The sequence below is a fragment of the Somniosus microcephalus genome, chromosome 4 (genome assembly GCF_052327205.1).
Source record: "Somniosus microcephalus isolate GS21.2 chromosome 4, FLI_Smic_1.0, whole genome shotgun sequence".
Lineage (NCBI taxonomy): Eukaryota > Metazoa > Chordata > Chondrichthyes > Squaliformes > Somniosidae > Somniosus > Somniosus microcephalus.
In genome coordinates this window covers 247,285,954-247,306,589 of record NC_140990.1, presented here as the reverse complement: position 1 = coordinate 247,306,589, position 20,636 = coordinate 247,285,954, and the positions used below count along the sequence as shown (strand labels likewise).

The 20,636-nt window shown below is 41.7% G+C and overlaps 1 protein-coding gene across 1 annotated transcript in view; it reads right to left on the bottom strand.

Moving 5' to 3' along the window:
• Nucleotides 1-20,636, bottom strand: part of atf2 (activating transcription factor 2) — a 134,517-nt gene that overhangs the window by 19,673 nt on the left and 94,208 nt on the right. The window contains exon 8 of the mRNA XM_085986139.1: nt 10,662-10,811. Coding sequence (XP_085842265.1) covers nt 10,662-10,811 — 150 coding nt within the window. The remainder of the gene's footprint in view (nt 1-10,661; nt 10,812-20,636) is intronic.

Here is a 20,636-nt window from a genome sequence, read left to right as displayed (position 1 = left end):
TGATGCTATTCCAAAAACCAGTCGATTGTACTGGTACAGGCCTTTGTGTGTGTTTATTGTGAGATACTTTTTAGAGGTCTCCTCAACCTCCATCTGTAGATATGCCTGTGCCAAGTCAATTTTTGTGAAACGTTTCCCTCCGGATAGTGAGGCGAAAATATCTTCTATCCTCGGAAGAGGATACTGTACCGTGTGAAGGACCGGGTTTACAGTCACCTTAAAGTCCCCACAGATGCGAATTTTTTTCTGTTCCTCAGTTATTTTTCAATGTTTTTTTCATGACTGGAACGATGGGTGTTGCCCATTCGCTCCAATCTATTTTGGATAATACGCCTGCCTTTTCCAAATTCTTCAGCTCTGCCTCGACTGCCGGACGTATTGCGTATGGCACCGGTCTTGCCTTAAAAAGTTTTGGAATTGCTGTATCTTCCACTTTTATTGAGGCGGTGATGCCTTTCAAGGTTCCTAGTTTCTCTTGAAACACTTCTTTGGCGTTGGCCAAGATGTCTTTTAATCGTTCAGGTATGATGTCATCATTGTTTTTTTCCTTACTGGTCACCGTCAGTGCCTGAATGGAGTGCCAGTCTAAACGTATCTTCCTTATCCATTCACGTCCCAACAACGGTGGACCACCATCTTGTAAAATGTATAAATACAACTTTTGTATTTCTTTGCCGTTGTATACCACAGGCACCCTTATTTTTCCTTTGGGGTAGACTTTCTGCCCCGTATATGTTTTTAAGATAATGGATGTGTCTTTTAGAGGTATATGCGAAAATAGCCTCTCGTAATCTCGTCGATTTATTACGGTTAGAGCTGATCCTGTATCTAGCTCCATTTTAACTGGGGACCCTGCTATTGTGAGGGTAACCCAAATGGTTTGGTAATCCTCTTTGGCAAGTACATTATGTAATTTGAGACAGCTTAGTCTCTTGTTTCCGGAGTCACTATCACTATTCTGGTCTTCGGAGCTATTGTCCGTCATCATTTGTACCTTCCTGTACTTTTCTTTATTGATTTTTTGTTTTCTGTCAGTGGATTTATTTTGTCCAGATTGGCATACCCGTGCAATGTGTCCAATCTTACCACATTGCCTGCATGCTTTGCCCTTGAACCAGCAGTCCCTCTGGTTATGGGTGGATCTGCCGCAGCGATAACATCTTCCGAACTCCTGTGTCATTTTATGGGTGCCGAAGTCCTGTGTCTCTTGTTGTATCTCTGCAGCTCCTTTTGCTGCTGCTTCGTATGATACAGCCATACTGAAAGCTTTGTCCAATGTTAAATCTTTTTCAGAAAGCAGTCTTTTTTGTGTTCCTTCACTTAAGAGACCGCAAACAAATTTGTCTCGAAGATAATCCGATAGTCCTGCTCCGAATTGGCAGTACTTTGATAGCTTTCTTAATTTGTTTAGGTAATCAGCGTTACTTTCATTCTTGTGTTGATTTCTCTTGAAGAACTTGAATCGTTCCGCTATCAGCAGCGGTGTTGGGTTTAAATGCTCCTGCAGGGTATCAACAATTTCTTTAAAAGTCTTGTCCTTTGGTTTGGCTGGAGTGATTAAATTTCATAACAGCCCGTATGTCTTCGCGCCCATTAAGTTCAGAAGTACTGAAGCTTTTTTTTCATCTGTTATTCCATTTGCAGTGCAATAAACCTCTACTCTTTCCACGTATGTGGTCCAATCTTCTATTTCGCCATCAAAAGCCTCAATATTACCAGATTTAGGCATTTCAGAAAAGATATGGCGCTTCCCGTGCTTTTTTTCTCTCTCTCTGTAGCAACGATATGGCGCTTCCCGCCCTTTCCCGCCGCTGCTACCGATAACAACGCTGTTTTACTGTGGTTTCCGTTTATTCACTGTTGGAGACTCGTTCCCGACGGAGGTCTAAACGCTGACCTGCTTGCCGCGCCGGCCATCTCTCGAGTGCACCCTCCCAGTCCGTTATTGCTTGCCTCCGATTTCGCTGCCTGTCTCCACTGTAGAGCCCGCCGCTGGAGCTCCAGCCTGACGCCCAGGAAGGATTAGCGCAGTACCTGTCACCAGCTTGGCCAGCTGGTGAAACCACAGTTTCTCTTACTTCCTTGAGTCTTCTGGACGCTGGAGGAATCGATGTCCTTGAGGTGCTGCCGAATTGCAGGTAAGTCCGTTTCCACTTCGTCACCACTGTAGTGTCCGTGTGTAGATAAAGATACTGAAGACAGGAGTTGGTTCATAGGTATTTACTAAGCAAGTCTGGGGGGGGGGGGGTTTCTAAAGGATATACACAATACACAGGCTTATATAGCCCAAGTGGCAATTACTGGCATTACGCACACCTGGGGCTCTTAAAGGCACATACACCATAATTGCTCTTAAAGGCACATACACCACAGTGATGGCATCGCTGGCCTCCCGGGCAGTAATGTTGTCAGGGGCTGATGCCCTGTGTGCTGTGCAGCATCAGGTGATGGCGCAGAAGGTTGGTATTGTTGTTGGTGCTGCTGGTGTGCCTGATGATGTTGGTGTTGGGCTGAGTGTGGAAGGAATCAGAGGAGCAAGGTGAGATAGTTTCTAGGGCACCGATGTTGCTGCAATAGATGGTAGCTGCAGGTGAGATGACAGAAGCGATCTGTCAATGGTGAGAGAGGTTGTTCCAATGAGGTGGCACTGGACATACAGTTGGTTCTAAACACTTGCAAGCTAAAGAAATCTCTGTATGTCTAACAAATGCAGTAACCAATAGTTTCTGCGCTCTGAAACTGGCCATCTGCAACATGGCATCCTTTACACCATTTCTGCAGCTGTCAGCTTATCAGATACATCAGAACAGACTCAACTCACGCCAGGGTGAGCTGGCGTGTTCCCCGAGTAGCAGATAACCCATGGGGGAGCATGTAAAATTGGAAGGAAGCCTCAAAATACCATTAAATTGGCTGTTAACAAACCAGTTAATGAGCTCAATTGTCTCCCCTGCCACTTGGTGTCGGGTCAGTTCTCTGCTGACAGACCCGACACCTGGGAGACTCGCGTGGAGGCGGGTTGACAGTGAGTTTCCTACCCGGTCAATCTTTGCTATTTTGACAGCAGACCCGCCTCCAAACCCGCCCTCTGAGCACTGGCAAAATCCAGCCCATAGGGTACAAAAGCAAGAAAGTTATGTTAAACCTTTAAAAAAATGGTTAGGCCTCAGCTGGAGTATTGTGTTGAATTCTGGGCACCACTTTAGGAAGGATGTCAAGGCCTTAGAGAGGGTGCAGAAGAGATTTACTGGAATGGTACCATAGATAAGGGACTTCATTTACGTGGAAAGAATGGAGAAGCTGGGTGACATGAATCTTGTCATTCATGTGGAAATGACTTATGAAGTAATACTGGGCGGCCTGCTGGTGGTGCTGTCCAGGGAGAGTATAAATACTTGGGCATGGGCCCAGCTTGCTCAGGACATTCCTTAACAGGAACTAGTGAAGGACACAACTAGATCTCCATGTTGAAAAACAGTTGATTAAAGCCTTGTTTAATACTCAGACCAAGTGCCCAGTAGTTTTTGTGCGTCAATTTAATCAACTGTTTTTCAACATGGAGATCTAGTTGTGTTCTTCACTAGTTCCTGTTAAAGAATGTCCTGAGCAAGCTGGGCCCATGCCCGAGCATTTATACTCTCCCTGGACAGCACCACCAGCAGGCCGCCCAGTATTACTTCATAAGTCATTTCCACATGAATGACAAGATTCATGTCATTCTTCCCGCCTGAAAGATTGGAAGTCCGGCGGCTTCCTTCTACCGAACTAATCGGAGTAAGAATAGACGCAGTCGTTTGGATCTCCGTTGGAGGTCGATCAAGGCGACACGGACTCTGCCGGCCCGCTGGTATGAACCGAGCGACCCAGGGACCAAAACACGGTCTGAGGAGACGTGCCTTCCGGCCTCCAACGGAGATCCAAATGACTGCGTCTATTCTTAGTCCGATTAATTCGGTAGAAGGAAGCCGCCGGACTTCCAATCTTTCAGGCGGGAAGAATGACATGAATCTTGTCATTCATGTGGAAATGACTTTTGAAGTAATACTGGGCGGCCTGCTGGTGGCGCTGTCCAGGGAGAGTATAAATACTCGGGCATGGGCCCAGCTTGCTCAGGACATTCTTTAACATGAACTAGTGAAGGACACAACTAGACCTCCATGTTGAAAAACAGTTGATTAAAGCCTTGTTTAATACTCAGACCGAGTGCCTAGTAGTTTTCTTACGTCACTGGGGTTGTTCTCCTTAGAGCAGAGAATGTTAAGAGGAGATTTGATAGAGGTGTTCAAAATCATGAATAGTTTTGATGGAGTAAATAAAGAGAACTGTTTCCAGTGGCAGTAGGGTCAGTACCCAGAGGACACAGATTTCAGGTGACTGGCAAAAGAACCAGAGGTGACTCGTGGAAAAAATGTTTTATGCAGTGAGTTGCTGTGATCTGGAATGCAATGCCTGAAAGCGTGGTGGAAGCAGATTGAATAACCACTTTCAAAACATAATTAGATAAATACTTGAATCGATAACATTTACACGGCTATGAGGAAGGACCAGGGGAATAGGACTAACTGGATTGCTCTACCAAAGAGCTGGCACAGGCAGGATGGGCTGAATGGTCTCCTCTGCACTGTATCATTTTGTGATTAGGCCACAGTAGAATATTGTACCAGTTGTGGGGATGGGGGGCAGGGTGGGGGTGGGGGATGGGGGGGGGAAGTGATATCAAAGCCGTGGGTTGTAGAAGTGATTTATAAGATGACGCTAGGAATGAAAACTTCAGTTATGAGGAGAGACTAGAGAAACTGCTGCTCTTTTCATTAGAAAGCTAAGGGGAGACTTGATGAGGCATTCAAAATTATGATGGTTTTGGTAAGGGAAATGGGGAAGTGAGTCAGTAACTCGTGTGCATAAATTTAAGTTAATCACTAACAGAACAAAGAGAGGTTTGAGATTTTTTTTGTTTTTACACAGACAGTTGTTAGGCCATGGAACATCCTATCGGAAATAGAGGTGGAAACAGAATCCAGAATAGCTTTTAAGAGGGAAGTGGATAAATATTTGGAAAAGAATAAAATATAAAAGTGTATGGGGAAAGGACAGGGGAATGGGTTTAAATAGATAACTCTTTCAGAAAGTCATAATAGGAGTAATGGGGCAAATGGCCTCCTACTGTGCCATAAAACAATTTATAATTCCGATTCCGATTAGATTTATTTGCCATATGTAACAAGTACAATGGAATGCTTGTTCCCCGTAGGGACGCGTCAGCTATACAAACAGCGCCACGTTCAGAGTCAATACAATGGCTTCCCGTGGCAGTGGGAGCACGATGTCCCTCAGCCGCTCTGTTCTCCTCTTCACTGCGGCCTCCTCCTCACTGTTGCCGGCTCCACGTGTGGTGGCCTGCTTCTCCCGCTCTGGCCACCATGCCCGGCTCCCCTCCTCCCATCCGGACTGCGAGTTACCTGAAATGGAGCTGCCGGCCGACGTGCTGCAGCGTGTCGTGAGTCTGCTGCTGCTGCTCGTTGCGCTGCGCTCCTCTGCCCGACTCGCCGAACACATCGTCGGGATGTGAATGCTCCAATGCGGCCTCCTCTTCACCGTCGCCGGCTCCACGCTCCACGGCCCGGGGCCTACTTCTCTCTCTTCGCGGATCGGCCTCTGGCCGCCATGCTCGGCTCCCCTCCTCCCAGTCGCAATTCCTTCCCGCCGAGGAGCTGCCGGCCGATGTGCTCCAGCGGGTTGGCTTGGCTGCTGCTGCTGCTCACCGCGCTGCGCTGCCTCTGCCCGACTCGCCGAGCACCTTGCTCCGGTTGCGGGAGCGAGCAGCGAGAGCTGGCCACCCGAAACAGGGAGAGCGATCTCAGCACCGGACCGTCACGGCCACATTCCACATTCTTGTGCAAAATATGTTTATTTTCTAGCATGTTGAGGAAGGAAAGAGAGAGATTTCTTCACTTACCTGGAGAAAAGGGTTTTTTCTTTTCTAATATACAGGTAATTAATTTTTAATTCAACGAGGAATTTACAAGGCACATAGAGTATAATAAAAAGCCAGGACCTATCTCTACTCTCATTACCTCTTTCTCGCTCCTCCCGCCCCCACCAGGTCGATCCAAGGGAAAGCCACATTAGTATTCATCAATCCAAGTAATTTCATTCTGAAGAAGTTAATGGAACTCAAAATAGAAAAGGCACTGAGCCTTGTTAGAGTGTATCCTAGTATGCTGAAGGAAGTTAGAAAGGCAATAGCAGCTGCTCTGACCACAATCTTCCAAAAATCTTGGGATATGGAAGTTCTGCCAAAGGATTGGAGGCTTGCAAATGTAACAGGTTTTTTGAAGGAGGTACAGGAAACTTTCGATTAACCGGCCACTAAATAACCGGAACGCTCTATCCACCGGCAAAATTCAGGAGTCGGTTCAGATAACTTTTTTTGCTTTTAGTTACTTTTTTTACTCGATTTGTGGCTGTGCAAGCGTGTAGCTGAAGCTGTTGCTAAGCTACAGAGACGCTTGCAACTTGTGCCGATTGTTTTGAAGCTGTAGCAACAGGGTTTGTTGCTTTATACGGAGCTCTGAGCTCCGTATCTTTTACTATAGCGTTCGGTTATCCGGCATTGTTGATGGACCGGCACCAGGTCGGTCCCGTCCGTGCCGGATACCAGAAAGTTTCCTGTAAATGGATAAACCAGGTAACTACAGACCAGTTAGCCTAACATTGGTACTGGATAAGCTTCTAGAGTCCATTATACAGGGTAAAATTTATACTCACTTAGAAAGACATGGGTTAATTAAGGACAGCTAGCATGGATTTGTAAAAGGCAAGTCACATCTGACAAATGTGAGGTGATACATTTCAGGCAATACGAGTCCATTGATAAAGGAAATGCAGTGGATGGTATGTATATTTTTTCAAAAGTTGTTTTATAAGGTGCAACATAGAAGACTTGTTGATACAGGAAACTTTCGATTTACCGGCACCTAAATAACCGGAAATCTCGGTTATCCGGCAAAATTCAGGAGTAGGTTCATACTTCATATTACTTGCCTTCCTCCATCTGTTGCTGTGCAAGGGTGTGGCTGCAGCTGTTGCTAAGCTACAGAGACGCTTGTAACTTGTGGCCATTGTTCTGAACCTGTTGCTAAGCAACAGGGTTTGTTGCTTTATACGGAGCTCTCAGCTCTCGTATCTTTTACTATAGCGCTCGGTGATCCGGAATTTTTGATGAACCGGCACCACGTCGGTCCCGTCGGTGCCGGATTAAAAAAAGTTTCCTGTAATATTAAGACCCACAGTATTAAAGGGAATATGGCAGCATGGATTTGAAGTCAGCTGAAGGACAGAAACTCAGAGTAGCGATTAACTAATGTTATTTGTACTAGAGGAATATGCACAGTGGTGTCCGCCAAGGATTAGTGTTAAATCCACTGCTTCTACCTCTTTTTCTAGACATCCTTTTAGTAGGGTGTCCAAAACTGGGCCTAGCCAATAATTTGTATAGGTTTAGCACCTCTCTCATACAGTTAATCTCCTGTGGCATTGCACATGGGGAGTGAAGACCAAATATAGTCTTCAGGTAAAGTGAAGTTAAAAGCAGGTTGATAATTGGTCAAGAGCACACAGATGTAATTCAGTCCCCATCTTAGTTATACCTTCTGTCCTATTTTTTATATTCCCATTACAAATGTGGACCTGGGAATTTATAATGAAAACTGCTGATGCAAACTGGTCACAATAGAAATATACCTTCCTGCCAGTGGTGGTGCTGCAGCATCTTAATTGGCAGGGGCGGGGTGGGGGTGGTGGTGTGTATGGGGAGTCATTACAGCATGAGAAATTTACATTGGCAGTTTCTATTATAAATGTGGAGACAGGAACTAACGATGAAAGACTTTGGCATTATATCCAGACTTCAGTATCAGGGCATAATGACAACATTTGCAGTTGACACAAAGTAGGGAGTGTGGTTAACTGAAGACTTCAGTGAGTTCAGTAACGTAGACACGTCAGTAGATTGGGCAGATCGATGGTGGATGAAATTTAGCTGCTAAGCTTCAACTTCCATAGAGTAGTAAATCTGGCAGTATTGAATTGACCACCTGTTATACATCCTGCCTGATTTTTTTTTTACATTGACTTCAATGGAAAGGAAAATCGGGTGGGTTGTACAATAGAGGGCCAATCTGATATCTCCAGTTATATGCCCCTGATGAAATTGAAAGTTACGCCTGAAATTCAATGTGGAAAAATGTGAGGTGATACATTTTAGGAGGACAAACAAGGAGATGAAATATACACTAAATGGTAAAACTTTAAATGGAGTAGATGAGCACAGAGTGAGGGATTCAGATGCATTCATCTTTAAAAGTGAGAAGACAGTTTAATAAAGCGTAAAAAGAACATATATGGGATCCTAGGTTTAATACAGTATAAAAGCTAAGAAGCAATTCTTCCAACTGATAAAGCTGCCATTAAGGAAGCCTCTGGTTTTGTTTCAAGTATTTTAATATAAGGAGGAATTATTCTTGGATATGGTTGTTGGAGCTGATAACTGACTTAGCTTTAGTCATTTGAAATAAAAATAAATAATTTCCAGAATGGCATGGGGCTCCATAAGAGCAAAATGGCAGCAAGATTTCAACAAGTTTCCCATCTGACAACCAGAAGGAAACAATAACACTAAAATAGCAAAGTACATACTTGATATGATTAATAAAGCTGCTTCCTTTCTGGCAGAGGACACTTTGTCAAGAAAAGAACAGGTAAACAAAAAGGAAAAGTCCATGTGTAACAAGCCAAATGCTATTTTTTGAATTTCTGTAGAGATAAACATAATGATTGATACTGTTGTGATTTGTCATTATAGCATTTGTTTGAGGTTGTTATGTACTGCCTTCTTGTGTCTTATATAGGTACATCATTCCATAGTGAAGAATCATGAATTGGAGGGAGTGTGGAAAGAGAGGGATTAAAAAAGACAACTCAAGGACTGGGCAAGGGAATTAGTTGCCCTTAACATTCATACAATTCAAAAGAATTTACCTTCACACAATCTTTTGCCTGCTAAGAGCCTTGGCATTTAGAGAAAAGCCTGCTCCACAGCTTTTAGCGTCAGTCCTGTCCTGTGTAGTATCTCTTGATGTGGCAAGACAATGCAATGAGATGTCCCTCCCCTTCTGTTCCCTCCCCCACCAAAAAAAAATAAACTGAACAAGCTGGTTAAAAAGGACTACATTCATCATATGTATTGGCACACAAATCCACTGTTTAGTGTCAAAATAGTTAAGTAGGGATGAGTTGAAAAAGACCTAAAAGTCTTAGTAGACTCAATGCTCAACATGTCCAACCAATTCAGGGCAGCAATCAAGAAAGCCATGACAATGTTGGATTCTTTAGCCAAAACAGTATAGAAGTCAAAGGGGGTCATGATCAAACTGTATAGTGCTCTGGTCAGACCACACCTTAAGTACTGTATCCAGTTCTGGTCATCGAGACACAAGGGTTGACATTCTAGCTGGAGGCAGTGCTTAGAAGAGCCACGAGGCTGCTTCCTAGTGTCAAAGGTCTGAGTTAAGTAGGAAGACTGGAGAAACTTGAGCTTTTCACCCTTGAAAGAAAGCATCGGAGGGTGATCCTATAGAGGTACATAAGATAGTAAACGGTATGGAAAAGGTAAATTCAGAAAATTACTTTAACCTAAATTGCGAAAGTAGGACAAGGGAACATGGGTTTAAATTAGTGAAAGGTATATTTAGGAATTATCATCAAGAAGTTCTTCACACAAAGAGTGATCAATACACAAAATGGACTCCTGGATAGAGCACTGAAGGTAAAAACCCTGGAATCATTTCAGAAGCATTTGGATGCTACAATGGAAGGATTTTTAGGGCCTTTCTGGATGAAAGAGCCAAGATAGGCTGAATGGTCTTCCTCGTTTGTGAATAACTTGTACTCTCCAAAACAATTCAAATGCGTTTCTACAGGTGCAGGTAATCTTAACCGTTGTGCGATTAGGTTTCTACCATTGGAATAAAACATGATTAAAAAGTCAAAACTGTTCAAGATAACATTGTGGTAATCCAGTATGTAGATAGGTTCAAGTCCCACTCCAGGGACTTGAGCAGATAAAGCTAGGATGACACTCTAATGCAGTGCTGAGGGAGTGCTGCACTGTCGGAGGTGCCGTCTTTTGGATGAGACATTAAACCGAGGCCCCATCTGCTCTCTCAGGTGGACGTAAAAGATCCCATGGCACTATTTCGAAGAGGAGCAAGGGAGTTATCCTCGGCGTCATGGGCAAAATTTATCCCTCAATCAACATCACTCGAACAGATTATCTGGTCATTATCACATTGCTGTTTGTGGGACCTTGCTGTGCGCAAATTGGCTGCCACGTTTACCACATTACAACAGTTACTCCACTTCAAAAAGTACTTCATTGGCTGAAAAGCGCTTTCAGACATCCGGTGGTCGTGAAAGGCGCTATATAAATGCAAGTCTTTCTTTTTCTTTTAGGATGCCCAGAATAATATTTTTAATGAATAAAAATGCAATTTTTTTTGATGATACTCAGAACTACTCAAAAGGTTAGCATGGCACAGTTTTATGCAAGTGAAAATTATTGTAGATTCATTAGCGTTAAGTTGAAGATCTTTTTTACATACCATTGGTTGAGTCGTGGAAGTTGCAGCCTGCTGCAGTGACTGTGGGTGAGTTTCCTTTGTCTGAATCCTCACTGTACTAGTTGTTTGACCAATGGTATTATCATCATTAGTAACCTGAGGAAGCTGTTGTATTAAAGCTGCCTTCAGTCGCTGCAAAAAAAATCAAACCAAACCAGCAGTTTCACTGGTATACCAAAATATATCAGTTAAGATTCAAGATAATATACAAATACGCAAAATCTAAATCTGTAGATAACACTAGGCAGACTTTGGAGACTTTGGAAACTTCTTCAACTGAACATGATTTTACAAACTGTAAGTTCACAATATAGTATTACACACATTTGTTATGACACTATGAAGAGTCCATTTGTATATTAAAGAATGTGTTGAGCTTTAATTTTTTTTAATCAATTTGTACATTATTAAGCAAAATGGAAACTGAAAAATTTCATAAATTATACAAGGTACCTAACTCCCACCCAGACAGTCGTCAATTCAGGATAAAAGTAGCCCATCACTGTACCTTACCTGCTACTGCTTTGAAAGTAGTTTGGCAAGTACACAGCTGCAAGGGAAAACATTGGCTTGGTTGGCTCACCTCCTATCCCAAAGTAGCATTGACAGTGGTCATAAAACAGAATACAGCCCAAAATCTCCTGCCCACTTGGATGAGGATTACTACCGTGATGATCATTTTCATCAGAAATTATTGGGGGGACGGGGGAAAGTGCCATATTTCAGATAAATTAGCTATTTGTACTGCATTCTTAACTTTTTCTCACCATCATAAACCTTACAAGGGACCACAGTGACTATTTTTACTTTATACAGATTAATTGCAACCCACAACAGGTAAAAAGTTGGTTTCTACAGAGTAGCAGCATCTTTTTTCGTAAATCAAATAGAATAATCCTCTCTCCAACCTGAAGACCATAAAGCAGTAAGTTGGCTTGAATGGGGGGTGGAAAAATGAACTCTGTTGGGATTATCTAACCTTATCAGGGTGGATGTCCACATTATGCACATTTTATCACATTCCTAAAGAAATCAAAAACTTCTTTCTAAAAGGTAACACTTGAACTGTATAAACACTAGTTAGGCCACAGCTAGAGTACTGCGTACAGTTCTGGTCACCATATTAAAGGAAAGATGTGCTTGGTTTAGAGTCTAGAGGAGATTTATGAGGATGTTGCCAGGACTGGAGAATTTTAGCTATGAGGAAAGATTGGATAGGCTGGGGTTGTTTTCTTTGGAACAGAGGAGGCTGAGGGGAGACTTAATTGAGGTGTATAAAATTATGAGGGGCCTAGAGAGAGTGGATAGGAAGGATCTATTTCCCTTAGCAAAGAGGACAATAACCAGGGGGCATAGATTTAAAGTAATTGGTAGAACATTTAAAAAGTACTTAGACACCTGAAGTGCCGTAACCTACAAGGCTATGACCAAGAACTGGAAAATGGGATTAGGCTGGATGGCTCTTTTTTGGCCAGCAAAGTTACGATGGGCCGAATGGCCTACTTCTGTGCCATAAATTTCTATGATTGAGAATACCCAGAGGGGCAGGGTTTATCTTCCTTCGCAATACCTTGATTATGGAATTCATATTTAGGTTTGCATAATTATTTTTGTGATATCAATAAAACTTAATATTTTCACAGTATTCAGCAATCAAAATGGACATAAAGCAGATGTACTGTAGTTTAATTTTTAAACATACTATAAACACTATATTTACCTTCAGTTTCCCCACATGGCTGCTCATCATGTTGTATTCTTCAGGCAGACGGGCAGAAGCAGTCTAAACAATATATCTTCATGACCACTGCCAATGTCACTGCCTGACAGGTCCACAAGAGGTACAATTTTAGGTGATTGTCTCATTTTTCCCTCCTAATGTGGAATATACTACTTCAACCTGGTTGGGAATTAACTCAACCTAACCAAGTGTGATTGGTGAACCTGAGTGACAGACAGCTTTGGTCTTCAAATACTAGTACATATTTGTGATAGCCTACTGCCTAAGTAATGTGGTTTATTCTGTATTCCTTGTAATGTAGATGTAGTATTCCTTGATCTGCCATTTTAGTGACTTTAGTAACAAGTACAATACTAAATCAGCATTACAGATTAATTTACAGTTCATTTCCCTTTAACACAAACAAAATTTTGAAACAAAAAAAATCATTTTGCTCAATGAAGATTTTGCCTTTCTAATGTGCCTATTTGAATCAAAAAATGAGCATTAGTTCGTGAAACAGTCTGTAATAAAGATTTTAAAATAAAGTCTATGGTTTAATAAAGTACTTAACACTGGAGTAAGATTTGCTTTGGTTACTTCTACAGCAAAGAGGTGAATAAATAAAAGTTTAAAATGCAATCATTTGTGTGATTATTGTGTCAGTTTATAACTTCTCAGTAAATTAGATAACTGAAGGAAGAGTTGAAAATAGGAGCTGTGGTTTATTACTCCTAAAATGAGGTGCCCTCCCATATCTGCTTAGTCATTAGGAGGCATTTGTTGATGGCTTGTTTTTAATATTACATGTCTTTAAGGATTTTTAAACATTCTTTTCTATATGCTGTATATTTAAATTTGCACAAAAGATTTTTTTAAGGGTTCTGCTCACACAAAGAAAACCACATTATCCAAGTGAACATAAATTATCATGAGCTTGCATTGTTATATTTTAGCAACTGAATTGAATTTGAGGCTGTTATTCAAGTTAATACTTTAGAATTAAATTCAAAAGTAAAAGTGCAGTCATGCAGCTTTTAATAACAAGTCACAGAGTCATAGAGTTATACAGCACAGAAAGAGGCCCTTCGGCCCATCGCGTCCGCGCCAGCCATCAGGCCCTGTCTAATCTAATCCCATTTTCCAGCATTTGGTCCATAGCCTTGTATGCTAAGGCATTTCAAGTGCTCATCCAAATGCTTCTTGAATGTTGAGGGTTCCTGCCTCTACCACCCTTTCAGGCAGTGAGTTCCAGATTCCAACCACCCTCTGGGTGAAAAAGTTCTTCCTCAAATCCCCTCTAAACCTCCTGCCCCTTACCTTGAATCTATGCCCCCTTGTTATTGACCCCTCTACTAAGGGAAAAAGTTCCTTTCTATCTACTCTATCTATGCCCCATATAATTTTGTACACCTCAATCAGGTCCCCCCTCAGCCTTCTCTGCTCCAAGGAAAACAACCCCAGCCTGTCCAGTCTTTCTTCATAGCTGAAGCGCTCCAGCCCAGGTAACATTCTGGTGAATCTCCTCTGCACCCTCTCCAAAGCAATCACATCCTTCCTATAGTGTGGCGACCAGAACTGCACACAGTATTCCAGCTGTGGCCTAACCAGCGTTTTGTACAGCTCCATCATAACCTCCCTGCTCTTATATTCTATGCCTCGACTAATGAAGGCAAGTATCCCATATGCCTTTTTAACCACCTTATCCACCTGTTCTGCTGCCTTCAGGGATCTATGTACATGCACACCAAGGTCCCTCTGATCCTCTGTCTTTCCTAGGGTCCTACCATTCATTGTGTATTCCCTTGCCTTGTTAGTCCCTCCAAAATGCATCACCTCACACTTTTCAGGGTTAAATTCCATTTGCCACTGTTCCGCCCATCTGTCCAACCCATCTATATCGTCCTGCAGACTGAGGCTACCCTCCTTGCTATTTACCACCCCACCAATTTTCGTGTCATCTGCGAACTTACTGATCATACCTTTTACATTCACATCCAAATCATTAATGTAGACCACAAACAGCAAGGGACCCAACACCGATCCCTGCGGTACCCCACTGGACACAGGCTTCCAGTCACAAAAACAACTTTCGACCATCACCCTCTGCCTTCTGCCACTAAGCCAGTTTTGGATCCAATGTGTCAAGGCACCCTGGATCCCATGGGCTCTTACCTTCTTGACCAGTCTCTTATGCGGGACTTTATCGAAAGCCTTACTGAAATCCATGTATACCACATCCACTGCACTACCCTCATCCACACACCTAGTCACCCCCTCGAAAAATTCAATCAAATTAGTCAGACATGATCTTCCCTTGACAAAGCCATGCTGACTATCCCTGATTAATCCTTGCCTCTCCAAGTGGAGACTAATTCTGTCCCTCAGAATTTTTTCCAATAATTTCCCTACCACTGATGTTAGGCTCACTGGCCTGTAATTCCCTGGTTTATCCCTACTACCCTTCTTGAATAATGGTACTACGTTAGCTGTTCTCCAGTCCTCTGGCACATCCCCTGTGGCCAGAGAGGTTCTGAAAATTTGTGTCAGAGCCCCTGCAATCTCCTCCTTTGCCTCACACAGCAGCCTGGGATACATCTCTTCCGGGCCTGGGGATTTATCCACTTTTAAGCCTGCAGTACTCACCCGTCCGTAAACGTATATTTTTCAGCATTAAACTGAAGAGTGTGAAAAGTGGAAACAAAAGTTAAAAGACTACTGCTTTCAGTTGAATCATGTTTAACAGAAGCAAAATGCTGCAGATGCTGGAAATCTGAAATAAACAGAAAATGCTGGAAATACTCAGCAGGTCAGGCAGCAACTGTGGCGAGAGAACCAAAGTTAACGTTTCAGGTCGATGACTTTTCATCAGAACTAGAAAAAGTTAGAGATGTAACAGGTTTTAAGCAAGTACAGAGGCCGGGAAAGGGTGGCGGGGGGTGGGGAAACAAAAGGGAAGGACTGTGATAGGGTGAGATGCAGGAGAGATTAAATGACAAAAGGGATGATGGTGCAAGGCAAAAGGGGATGGTAATGGAACAAGAAAAGAAACAAAAGATGGGTCCGGAAGAGGTGTAAATGGGAATAGCAGAATCATCAACAGCTGCTGTCCGAAAAAATGAGGGCAGTGGTTATGATCTGAAATTCCTGAACTCAATACGATAGCAAAATACTGCGGATGTTGGAAATCCGAAATAACAACAGAAAATGCTGGAAAAACTCAGCAGGTCAGGCAACATCCGTGGACAGAAATTTTGAGGCTGTAAAGTCCCTAACTGAAAGATGAGGTGCTGTTCATTGAGCTTACATTGAGCTTCATTGGAACAGTGTTGGAGGTCAAGGACAGAGAGGTCAGAGTGGGAGTGGGGTGGAGAATTAAAATGACAGGTGGCCGGAAGGTAGGGTCATGCTTGTAGACTGACGAAGGTGTTCCGCAAAGCTACATCTTTTATTTGGAGAAATCAAACTCAAATTCTCAAGCTGCCATGCAGGGATTTGAACTCATGCTTTATTAGTCCAGTCCAATTGATTACTAGTCCAGTAACATAACCACTACATTACTATACCTACAATGGACTCTATTCCATTCTCCCAGTTTCTCCATCGCATCTGTTCTGACGATGCCACCTTCCAAACCAGTGCTTCCGATATGTCTTCCTTTTTCCTCAACTGAGGATTCCCCTCCACCATGGTCGACAGGGTCCTCGACTGTGTCCGTCCCATTTCCTGCACTACTGCTCTCAACCCTTCCCCTCCTTCCCACAACCACAACAGGGTTCCCCTTGTCCTCACCTTCCACTCCACCAGCCTACACATTCAATGGATCATCCTCCGCCATCTCCAGCGTGAAGCCACCACATCTCTTCTCCTCCTCTTTCCGCATTCCGAAGGGACCGCTCCCTCCGTGACACCCTGGTCCACTCTTCAATCACCCCCAACACCCTCTCCCCTTCCCATGGCACCTTCCTGTGCAAGCACAGGAGATGCAACACCTGCCCTTTTAGCACCTCCCTTCCCACTGTACAATGCTCCAAACAATCCTGCCAGGTGAAACAGCGATTTACTTATACTTCTTTCAATTTACTATACTGTACTCAATGCTCACGATGTGGTAACCTCTACATTGGGGAGGCCAAACGCAGATTGGGTGTTTGCTTTGCGGAACACCTTCATTCAGTCCTCGAACATGACCCCGAGCTTCTAATCGCCTGTCATTTTAATTCTCCACCCCACTCCCGCTCTGACCCATTACTTGTCCCATTACCATCCCCTTTTGCCTTGCACCATCATCCCTTTTGTCATTTAATCTCTCCTGCCTCACACTATCAAAGACCTTCCCTTTTGTTCTTTCCTCCCCTCCCCCTTTCCCTGCTTCTGTACTTGCTTAAAACCTGTTACATCGCTAACTTTTTCTAGTTTTGATGAGAAGTCATCGACCTGCAATGTTAACTTTGTTTCTCTTGCCACAGATGCTGCCTGACCTGCTATTTCCAGTATTTTCTGTTTTTATTTCATGTTTAACAGATCCTGGTTGTTCAAGACTGTTGATTTTGATTATTCTTTCTACAGAAACACACAACAGATTTGTGAAGTCTTTGTTCTTATTACAAAGTTGACTACTAAAAGTTTTAATTTCTAAGTTTTATCAGCCATTTAAAACATGTCAGTTATGCAAAATTGTTAAGCACCCACCAAATCAGTCACTTCATACTTTAACCTTACTGAACAGTGAACGACTTATTTTTATATCTGTAATCTGGTTCTGTTCTTCACTGCTGCACAGCATCAGCTCTAGCTGTACCAGCAATCATTACATCTGATGACAGTCTTCGGTAAGCTTCACTGCACTACAGCTGTATTAGCTGTCAACTATTCATCTGAATAGACTTTACCAATTTCAGAGTATTCTTTAATTTCATGGATCAAATCAGATTTATATGCAACACAGGATTTTCCCATTCAGGTAATATGAATAGCCACTCAAGAATTTTGTCATTAGAATAAAAGGTAGTCAAAATCGAGTCAGCATACTGTGTTTTATTTAATAATAGCTGTGGTATTTCATTAGAAAGAATTTCAACTTGTGCGAAATATATCCTGACATGCTGCACAAAATGAATGTAAAAATAAATATATTTCAGATAAGAACTACAAGTCCATTTATTTAACCTTTTAAATGCTAGGAGATTAAAAAAAAACTCATTATACATGTACCAAAAAAAGATATGCTTCACCTACTTTCCTTATGTCACTTAACATATGTAGTCCCTGTACAGTGTCATGTGTAGCCCAGCAGTGCAAGCAAGCTTTAAGAGTTGCACGCGAAGCTACAGGGACTGTTCTCAGGAATGGATGAGAATGAAATGCCCAGAAAACAATTGAAAACAACACTGCTGATTAATGAATATTTCAAAATGTTCAACAATTAATTCATTTAAAATAATGTTTCATTGTGGAAACATTGGGGGTGAAATTGGTCGATGCCAGCAGTGTAAAACAGGCTGAGAGTGAATCGGGCGTCCATTTGACACCGCGCCCGATTTTCTTTTCCACTGACTTCAACGGAAAAGAAAATCGGGAGCAGTGTAAAACCTGCTGCTGTTTTCCGCTACTGGCAGTGACCAATTTTATCCCCACTTTATTTTATCATTGGGTAAATATAATTATTAATTAATTAAAAATAATGATTAGCTTTAAAATTTTAAACAATATGAAAATCTAAATTTGTTTGTTTAAATTCTGATTCATGCAAACCACTAGCAATGATTTTGCATGGTCAGGTCTGTTATCTTCTTACCACCCTCTGCCACCCCATTGGCTACAGTTATTCATATTTGTTCATTTGTGAAGCAGAATTCCTAAAGGAACTGAAAGCTGTAAAAGGAATACACGGATATCTCTGTGAACACCTGCTAACACTCACTAATACTTTACTGTCACAACACTGTACATTTTTGACAGCCGCACTATCACGTGTTCTTTCCCACTGGATTATAAAAATCATTCTACAATTACAGATTTGAATACTGGAAAATGAAATTTATAGAAATGCCACAACTTGTTCAAGTTTTTATTTTCCGGTTTACTGCTAAATGAATTACACTGCAATATGATTTCTAAATGTTGCACAAGTAAAATATTGATTACTTTGATATTAAATATGTTACTGCCTCAACCAAGTAAAATATTTAAAATAAACTACCATATAGAACAAATACATACTGAGATATTTTCTATTATGTAATAATGTACATTATCGGCGCTGAATACTTCTGCATGGCTTTATAATTCCCCCCATCCCCCCAAAATGACTGAATTGTCTCCCCATGCCACAATTGTGTGTTTAATTCTGAACATACAATAGACACTCAGTGCCACAGTATGCAACAATTTTCTAATGGATAGATCAGAAAGCAAAATTAGTAATTATCAAAAGAACACATTCAGCTGCCACATTTTGTATAAATTAACAAAATGTAACTAGAATTCGGGGGAGGGAAGAACTTTATACATACCATGAGCTATTAATTTCAACAAGTAAAAAAAATGTAACATTTTGTCATAGTTAATAAACTGTCATTCTTATTATGGATCTCAGGCTTAAAATGACAGTGATGTTTTATTGCAACAAGACTGCATTTAAAAGCCATGATGAAGACCTACAGAATATACTTTATATTATCTTGCAATTCTATAAATGTTCTGATTTAGGACTACATTTGGTTAAAAAAAAATTACACAGGAAAAGAAATCTATAGCTTAAAAGCTATTTTAGAATTGCTGATTTTACACTTCTTTGCAGTCAAAACAACGTAATGTATGCGTAATATAACATTTTTGATAAATATATTCACACTATCTTGTTTTCATTTACATATATTTTGCCTCTATTTTTATTAGTAGTCTCCTAATTAAAAGGAGCGGTAGTCACTAAATTACTAGTCAGTGAAACACACATTACATTTATCCGCCTGTCCAATCATATAACTAATGAGAAAGCAGGCCAATGCAAATGCTCCTCACATTTTAATTTACCTTTTTAAAAAGCTTCACAAATGAATACACTACCATTTTCTTGAGTAACAGAGCCTCTTTTTGGTGGCACAAACCTATCTGTCAACAGAATTTGCTCAGTATATAGTTCCTCTCTAACCAGACAGCTTACAGAAAAAGATATTAAGCTCCTGAAACAATCCATGAAAAGTCAAATCCATATTTCATATCTGCCATAAAAACTCATCAGTGTAATAACCCCCCCTTCTCTTGGGTGTTATCCTACCATCTGCTGCTATATTACTTATCTTTATTTTGCAACTAATTAACAGCATAATCTTCTAAATTCAGCAAGTTAATTATCATTATTGTGGTCTTTGCAGCATCATCAGTCCTTCTGAAGCAGTGTCTCTCCACCCCCAGAGAATGTGTGTAAATGAAGCAGGTTGGGAGAGGGTCTGTTTCCTTGGAGCAGGCTCATTAGGTGTTTGCTGATGAGCTCGGCATGCAGGGAAGCAGGTCACAAGAATTCTGCTGAACATGAGGTTCCATACTGGGCTCAGTCTGCTTAATGTATGTTTTTGAACCTTTGCCAAGCTGCCCTCTGTCAGCTCTCACTAGAATGTACCCTACAGCAAACACTGTTGGCTGCCCACTGTGTGCAAAGCAATTCCTCAGTTTGTCACAGGAGCCTTTATGTATAGACATCTAGGGGAGCAATAGCTGGTTATAACTAAAACAGTAACAAGCTCTTCCCTAGGCAGCTTAACAGTTACCTCTGCAAATTCTTAATCGCCTAATAATGATGGTCAAAAGTCTACGGTTGATAGCAACATATTATGTACATATGCAATGTTAAATGTACATTCCTAAATAACCTATTGTATAAACCACTAATGCAATGCTATCTACCTCTATCTAAAGGACTTTCAATTGTTAATGTTAACTGTTTTGCTCCCGTTCATTTCAAAATAAAAAAATGTAGTTCTTAAAAATGGAAGTGTTTCAGTCCTCAATATATTGGTCAACACAGTCGCAATGCTAGCTCTGCATTCCGACTTTAACCCTTGTAAAACTGTTTCAGATTAATCTTCCTTCCAAACAAGACCAAATCTGTTGCCCTGCTCCTTGCCCAAACCTCTGGCATGTTTTGTACTGGTTGGCAACAAATAGATTTTAAAGAGATGGGAGATAGAATATTTGGGTGTTGTTACACCAAAGAGAATGATGTACAGTCAGCAACC